Source organism: Nematolebias whitei, chromosome 1 (genome assembly GCF_014905685.2).
Source record: "Nematolebias whitei isolate Nwh7 chromosome 1, NemWhi1, whole genome shotgun sequence".
Classification (NCBI taxonomy): Eukaryota; Metazoa; Chordata; class Actinopteri; order Cyprinodontiformes; family Rivulidae; genus Nematolebias; species Nematolebias whitei.
In genome coordinates, this window is record NC_056498.1 from 51,602,197 (window position 1) to 51,610,482 (window position 8,286).

Here is an 8,286-nt window from a genome sequence, read left to right on the forward strand (position 1 = left end):
TGTCTGTAGGAGGTAAACCACAACACAACAAGACGATTAGTCATGTCTGAATATGCATTCGTTTTATTTTCTACAGAATGCACATCTAAACCTTTGAAATAAAACATTAAATTCTTGCAATCCAAAAAATGTTTGGTATGATTTTGCATTTATTCTGAGTTACAAATTTAAATACACAAATACAAATTTCATCATGAATTTGAACATTTTAAAGCAAGAATACAAACATTTTCCACAGAGCTGCCTCCTTTAGAAAAGTGACCTTAACAGAATTATGATTTGAGACTCATAAAAAGGTTATACAGTAATTCAATTCAGTTCAGTTCAATTCATTTCAATTCAGTTCAATTCAAAAATACTTTATTAATCCCAAAGGGAAATTAAATGTTGTAACTCATCAACCTGGTTTCATTCAGAATTGTTACGGATGCTAATGGCTGTGGGCAGGAAGAATCTCTTGCAGTGGTCTGACTTAGAAGAGGGAGTGGGGAATGGTGGCGTAGAGGTTAGAGAAGTTGGACCTGTGATCGGAAGATCACTGGTTCAAGCCCCGGTACAGACAACATCAAAAATGTGGGTGGGATAGGTGAAGCACCCACACCTGGCTCCACCCTCATTCGCCCCATTCTGGGCCCTTGAGCCCTTAACCCCCATCTGCTCCCTAAAACCGGTCTCTCTTGAAAAAGAGTTCTCGTGTCTCAACGAGACTACCTGTATAAATAAAGGGTAAATTAAAAAAAACGGTTGCAGATGTTGATCTGTCTACTTGGACTTGCTGGGTTTCTCTGTCTTCTTGGGCAGAAGGACCACTTGAATCTTGGGCAGAACTCCTCCCTGAGCGATGGCCACTCCTCCCAGCTGCTTGTTGAGGTTCTCAATATTGTGGACAGCCGGTGTCAGGGGATGATCCTGGTCTTTTTGTAGTCACGAGCAGCACTTCCCACCAGCTCCAGGATCTCGGCGGTCAGTTACTTAAGTACCTCCACCAGGTAGATGGGGATGCATCCACGGCACCTCCTTTTTATCGCTTTTGTGATTTGTAGCTAAGGTATTATTTGAGCTTTTGAGATGTTGATCATCTGCTCCCAATTGTAAAAAAAAAACAAAAAAAAACATTGTTGTCATGGCTACGCATCATAACAAATGTCCAAAAGCAAAAGGATTTCAGTAAAAATCTGTCCAGCTGCTCAGCATCTGACATCAGAGGAAATCATCATCCAAATAAAGCGATTTACATCCAGAAAGAGAGGAATGAAAGTTTTCAAAAGCAACGTCCCAGAATGAAAGCAACAGAGTTGCTCCAACATGTTGCCACCTTTAGCGGCGCAATTCTAGAACTTTAGAATGAGGTCTCATTCTAAATGCTAAATTTACCAAGCAAAATGAAGTCTCATTCTCACGAAACGTTACAAGCGCCTCTGATTAACATGCTGTCGGTTCTTTATGTGTTGACCAAAAAACCTTTGCTGCTAAGTGTTGGACTCTACACGACCTCTGAAGACGCCCTGAGGTATATTGAACAGATCGGACCGTCTAACCCTGTAAGATGCAAGGTGCCCCAGTTCAGACTGTTTCTAGCACCACCTAACCTGAAATGCCAGATGGTTTGTTACACAGGACCATCTGCAACGCCTTATCTGGAAACTGCTTGGAAAAGGGCAAACACTTAAAAAAATAAATAAAAAAACAGGGCAGGTGTTTGGGTGAACCATCTGTCTGCCACCATCAATCCAGGAAATTTCCACCACAGCCAGCTTTCTTACTGTTACCAGTTGTCATAGGGACAACACACCTTTTCATCCTACTGGTTCCTCTCAGGGCTGTGTTCTTTCACTCCTTTTATTCATTTTATATACAAATGATTGTCGCCACCATTTCCCACAGCGTCACATTTTAAAGTTTGCTGATGACCCTGTCATTCTGTCCCTTCTCAGCAGTGATGACCCAGACCCCGGGCCTGTGGTTGAGGACTTCAACGAATGGTGCGAGTCCTCCTTCTTAAAGTTAAATGTTTCTAAGCCAAAGGAGATGGTCACTGATTTTAGAACAGACTCTTCAGTTGCCACTCCTGTGGTCATTAATGGTGAGGCCGTCGAGGTGGTGCATCAATATAAACATCTGGGAACTGTTCAATGACAAACCTTTGACCCCGATGTAAACTCTCTTTGTAAGAAGGCCCACCAGAGAATGTATTTTTAATGGAAGATCTGTGGTTTTAATGTTGATTAGACTTTTATGAGAATGTTTTATTCATGTTTTATTGAATCTCTTTGAACTTTTACCTTCATCTGTTGGTTTGGACATTTGTCATGCAAAAACAGGAGCAAACTCTCGGGGACAGTCAGGATGTGCAGCAAAACTGCTGGCAAAGCCCTACAGAACCTCACTGACCTACACAAGGTCAGGTCAGTGAACAAGGCCAGGCTGATTCTGGCAGATCCTGATCATCCACTCCATGGTGAGTTCAGGTTGCTTCCATCTGGACGCAGGTATCTGCTGCCCAGATGTAGAACAAACAGAGGGAAAAACTCATTCATCCCTGTAGAGATCAGGCTTCTCAACGAACAAGGATGATCTCTGTTATTTTAATGTGTCTGTGTCTTGTCTAGTATGAATGTTTTATGTGCCTAATGACTGGGAAACAAATTGCCCCTTGGGGATAATAAAGATTCTTGAACTTGAACTCAGAAGATTTTTTTCAAAGTAGAAATGTTTTCTAAATCTGATGTAACTGCTGTTACAGCAGTGTCCACCTCTGTGATCTGATGTTCTTCCTAAAATGTAACAGGGTGTTCAAAAATTAAGTAAAAAAATTCATCATCACATTATCAAATGGTATAATAAACATTACAACGTAGTGCAATACATTACAAATCTAAACAGATTCCTTTAATATAATTGGCTATCAGATCAAATGCAGGGTGGCATAGATGGTAGAGCTGTCTTGGCAAGAAGGTTGCAAGATCAAATCCCAGAAAGGGACCTAACTGTTTGGAGTTTCCATGTTCTCTCCGTGCATGTGTGGGTTTTCTCTAGGTACGTCAGTTTCCTCCCACAGACCAAAAACGTGCATGATAGGCTGATTGGTAACTCTACATTGTCCCTAGGTGAGAGTGTGAATGATTGGTTGTCTCATTTGTCTCCAAGTGTCCCTGTGATGGACTTGCAACCTGTCTACGGTCTACCCCGCCTCTCGCACAGTGACTGCTGGAGATAGGCACCAGCGACCCCCCCCCCCCACAACCTGGAAAGAAAGAAGTGGGTATAGATAATGGATGGATGGACAGGTAGCTAAAATCCTAAAGCTAAATGCAAACACTAAAGGGTGCATGTGAGTGTTGTGACGACACAAGAAAAATAAAAAGTGAGGAAAATGCTGATTTAATCGCAACTGACAGTCATTGTACTACTCAGCAATATTGCAGCAGGACATGTTCCTACTTTTGTGCAGCTGATCTCACGCGGCTGTGATTCATACCCATCTGCTCACCACAGACTCATGTTCGGGCTGCTGTTACTCCGAATTGTTTTGCATTATTAGTGTTTAACGTATATCTTAGATCCTTATATAACGTTTCTTGTTACACTTTGTGCTTTTGCTATTGCTGGGTGTAACTGGGACCCTGAGTACATAATTTCATCCCACCTCATGTACCACATGTGATGTGAATGACAATAAAGATATTTGAACTCTAGCTCCGATTGGTTTGAACCCAAGTGACGCCTCCTGACAAGAATCTCTCATAATATTGTAAATCTCATGAGAACCCGGCAGCCTAAAGGGAATCTCCAAACATTGGTTTTGATTTGACCTCCTGTTGACCACAGTTAGGTCTCCATGACAAAATTAAATTTGCATTTAAAATATGTATATAAGAAAATGTTGATGGCATTAGTAAGACAAATAAATAAATAAATGAAACCAACTTGTTTGCAAAAAAAACAAACTTTCCACCATCTCTTGAGCATATTTGTGCTTGCACAAGAGCCAAACAACAACGCTCCATCTACTGCTGAAAACATCCCACTTCCTTTAAAGGAAATAAAGATTCATGTTAATAAATATGTAAGACCAAATATGCCCAAAGCACATTTGAGCATGAAGGCAAAACATCCTCCAATAAAAAAACAGACTGAAACCAATCCTGAAGCACCCTTGCGTGACTTTGCCTAAGACTTTTCTCCATACAAACAGATTATAATAAATAGTCTCAGCAGAGGAGATGAGTTTACCAAGCATTCAGGAGGAAGTAGTCCAGCTTGATTCTTATTATCATAAACTTGGACACATTTCGAGCAGAAACAACGTGCAGTTCGTTAAACAAACCGTAAGAGTCGAGCTCAACTAAAAAGCTGACTGAACTAATATCTTTGTGAAAAATGTCACGCTTTGCTGATACTAAGAAAAGAGAAGGAATAGTTGAGTATCTGATTAGCGATCAATGTCACTGATTTAAAGGATTTGTCATGTGTGCAAGCTAGGCCTGTTGTGATAAACAATAAATCAATTAATCGCATGATAAATGAAAATTATCCACCTCATTTTCATTCATCGGCTTTATCGTTTCTTCGTGTCTCTCTCTTTCTACTGAAGACACTGGATGACAAAAGTCTCAACTCTGGTACTTTTCACTGACCCCTCCTTTTCTCTTTAAAATCTGATTTAACGGCCCAACATCACGTTTTTGGATCGTTAAAAGCAGCTAAGCTGAAAAGCTAAGCTACGAGCTAAGCTAACAGGCCGACCTCGAGGAAGCTAGAAGCTCCAAAATTCACGGTTGAAACTTGTGCCTTCGTCTAAAAAGATGTTTTTCTCTGCAAAAAGAAGCTGAGAACTTGTTTACTGATTTTTTATTAAAAGCTTTGTGTGACAAATGCTATGCTAAAGAGCTCAAACCACACTGAGCGTGCGCCATTTTGAGAATCGAAAAACAGGAACGAGAGACAGCCCATGTCACGTCAAGGGGCCTCCCTCCCATTTTTCTTAACGAGACACGCTGCTCAAACAGTCTTATACTGCCATCCAGTGGTCAAAAAAAGGTGTTACACACAAAAATTAACCAACACTTCTTAAATTTAACAATACTAATTATTGTCAAATTTCAAACAATATTATCGTTTATTGCAATAATTTCTGAGACGATTAATCGCCCAGCAAAATTTGTTATCGTGACAGGTCTAGTGCAAGCAGCAGGGAACAAAGTACTTACTGGACAGCACCGTGGTGAGGAAGATGTAGTCAGAGAAGGAGATCAGACCACATTCTCCTAATGTGTAAAATATGCTGTCCTCGTCTGCAAACTTCTCTCTCTCTTGGGCAATTTTCTACTCGTCCATGTCGTGACAAAAAGAAAAAAAAACAAAAAAACAACTGCATTAAAAAGAAATCTTATTATTCAGCTAACTTTGAGACCAGTTACAATCACATTGACATTTGGTTTGGCAGCACACACACTGAAAATAGTCACAATGCACCGGGTTAATAATGTACAGACAGGTTATGACATTAGGAGTCATGCAGCTGCTGCATACACATGAAGCTGAACGGGCAGGTGAGGATGACGGTGAAAAACAATTAGTTCGTGTCGAAAACACATTATTCACCAGAGGCTGTACTCACAGAGTGACAGTGACATAAAAAGTGGGAAAACGTCACGAGAGACTGTAGTACAAACACGCACACGTTTAATTAACCACATCTGGAAAAACAACCCAATGAGTCAGTTTAAGTTAATTTTAGTCCCCCCCCCCCACTCCCAGACACACACAGCTGACTCTTCTTCAGTCAGCACGTTTATACTCACAGCACGGTATGACAACAGATGTCTAATCACATGCACACACGCTCACAGTAGACTGGAAAGAGTGTCCCGATATTAGGACGCTTGACTAAACAGAAGGATAGAGCATGCCTAGTGACAAGAGGGAGTGAAGGGTGAGGTGGGGGGGCTGAGCCACGCTGAGCCCATGTGGAGTTACCTCCGTCTGTATAGAGGTCCATTTCAGAGGAGGAAGGAGGAGAAACAACTGTTAGAGAACATTGTGGCCTCTGCTGTGTGTAGCAGGGCCTTAAATGGGAAAAAAATAAAATAAAAACAACACACGCAAGTTCATTCATATTGATCACACAACACAGACTGTTCAAGACAAGATAAGGGAGGGAGGCCGCTCAAAATGAGGATTCAAATATGTCTTGTATCTTTACAGTTTAACCCACGCTGTATACAAACATGTTTTACTGAATCAGTTATTTAGCCTGATTAAGAATTATTGCCAGATGGATCAAATTACATAATATATCGTGATAAAAACGTAAATGAATGCAAAAATTGAGCGGTGCCCCTTTCATTGTACAATAATCTCTTTGTAACTAACACAACTGATAAGCTTTTAAAACACATCCATGTACATTCTGACAGAACAGCATTTTCTACATAGACATTTATGATCGATGACATCTACATTAATGGTTTAAGAGATGCAGGAGGTCAGAGATGGGGGGAAATAAAAAGGTTATCCTTGGAGTTGTTATTGACAGAATAAAAGAAAAAGTGATAGGCAATGGTCAAATGTGAAGAGTTAGGAGCCTCCCAGTGAGTTTGCATGAGTATTTCCTTATATAGAAAAAGAGAGGGAGCAAAAGTTGTGAGAGGTTGGTGCTTGTCTCTAAATTTGGACTAAAATAATATAAAAAATGGACTCTAAGCCTGGGGAGAAGGAGTATACACTACAAACAAAAAGGTCTGTCACGGTAACAAATTTTGCTGGGCGATTAATTGTCCCAGAAATTATTGCGACAAACGATAATATCGTTTGAAATTTGACAATAATGAGTAATTATTGTCAAATTTAAGAAGAAATGTAGATTTGTTTTCAGTGCAGTACATTTTTTCACCACCGGATGGCAGTATAAGAATTTTTTAATTTAAGGATGGCTAGTGAGGGAGCAAGCAGCGCATCTCTAAGAAAAATGGGGAGGAAAGCCCCTTGACGTGACACGGGCTGTCTCTCGTTCCCGTTTTTCGATTCTCAAAATGGCGGACGCTCTGTGTGGTTTGAGCCCTTTAGCATAGCATTTGTCACACAAAACTTTTAATAAAAAATTCAGTAAACAAGTTCTCAGCTTCTTTTTGCAGAGAAAATCAACTTTTTAGACGAAGGCACGAGTTTCAACCGTGAATTTTGGAGCTCCGACAAGACAGAGGTTTTTTATCCTCGAGGTCGGCCTGTTAGCTTAGCTCGTAGCCTAGCTTTTCAGCTTAGCTGCTTTTAACAATCCAAAAATACGATTTTGGATGGTTAAAACAGATTTTAAAGAGAAAAGGGAAAGCGAGGGGTCAGTGAAGAGCACCGCAGTGGAGACTTATCATCCAGTGTCTTCGGTAGAAAGAGAGAGACATGAAGAAACGATAAAGTCGATAAATGATAACGAGGTAGATAATTTTCATTTATCATGCGATTAATTGATTTATTGTTTATCGCGACAGGCCTACACAAAAAAACTAATTTCAGTGGGCAAGTACACACACACGCCCTGCATACGCACATCTACACACACACCAAGACACACACACTGGCCCTCATAATTAATATCAAAGAGGCGGCAAAGAACACATCAAACTGGGAGTTAGTAAGAAATATATTTCTCCAGTTTTAGCTTCTCTCCATCTATCAAACTCAGAATTCAAAATCTTTCTTCTAACCTACAAAGCTCTCAACAACCTAGCTCCATCTTATAATTACAGATCTTATTGTTCAATATTTTCCTAACGGAGCACTTCACTCTCAGACTGCAGGCTTACTTGCGGTCCCTAGAGTTTCCAAAAGCAGATGGGAGGAAGATCTTTCAGTTATCAGGCTCCTCTTTTGTGGAACCAACTTCCAGTTTCTGTCCGTGAGGCTGACACCTTGTCCAGTTTTAAGACTTTCCTTTTTGATAAATCCTACAGTTAGGGTTGGCTTGTTATGCTGCCATAGGCTTAGACTTCTAGAGGATAAATTGACCTCATTTCCTTAAACAAATTGTTAAAATTTAATAGTTTTCATTTGATATTATTTCTATCTTAACATGTGATTCTTGTTCTGCCATTGTGTATCTGTTCTTCTCAAACCCAGCCGGTCGAAGCAGATGGCCGCTTGTCCCGAGCCAGTTTCTGCCAAAGGTTTCTTTCTCATGAGGGAGTTTTCCCTTTCCGCTGTCACCTTCATGCTTGCTCAAGATGAGAGTCTGCGATGAAGTTAAACTCAAAGCAGTCTGCTCCTCAGATAATTAATGTTATTAACTTT

General features: G+C 40.4%; 1 protein-coding gene across 3 annotated transcripts in view; it reads right to left on the minus strand.

Annotated features, from left to right (window-relative positions):
* micu1 (mitochondrial calcium uptake 1) overlaps positions 1 to 8,286 on the minus strand; it is a 49,701-nt gene that overhangs the window by 12,607 nt on the left and 28,808 nt on the right. For 2 of the 3 annotated variants that reach the window (XM_037678463.1, XM_037678454.1), the window contains 2 exons: positions 5,980 to 5,985; positions 5,211 to 5,325 (listed from right to left, as the gene is read on the minus strand). In XM_037678463.1, coding sequence (XP_037534391.1) covers positions 5,211 to 5,325; positions 5,980 to 5,985 — 121 coding nt within the window. The remainder of the gene's footprint in view (positions 1 to 5,210; positions 5,326 to 5,979; positions 5,986 to 8,286) is intronic. The other variant, XM_037678470.1, reaches the window with a different exon arrangement.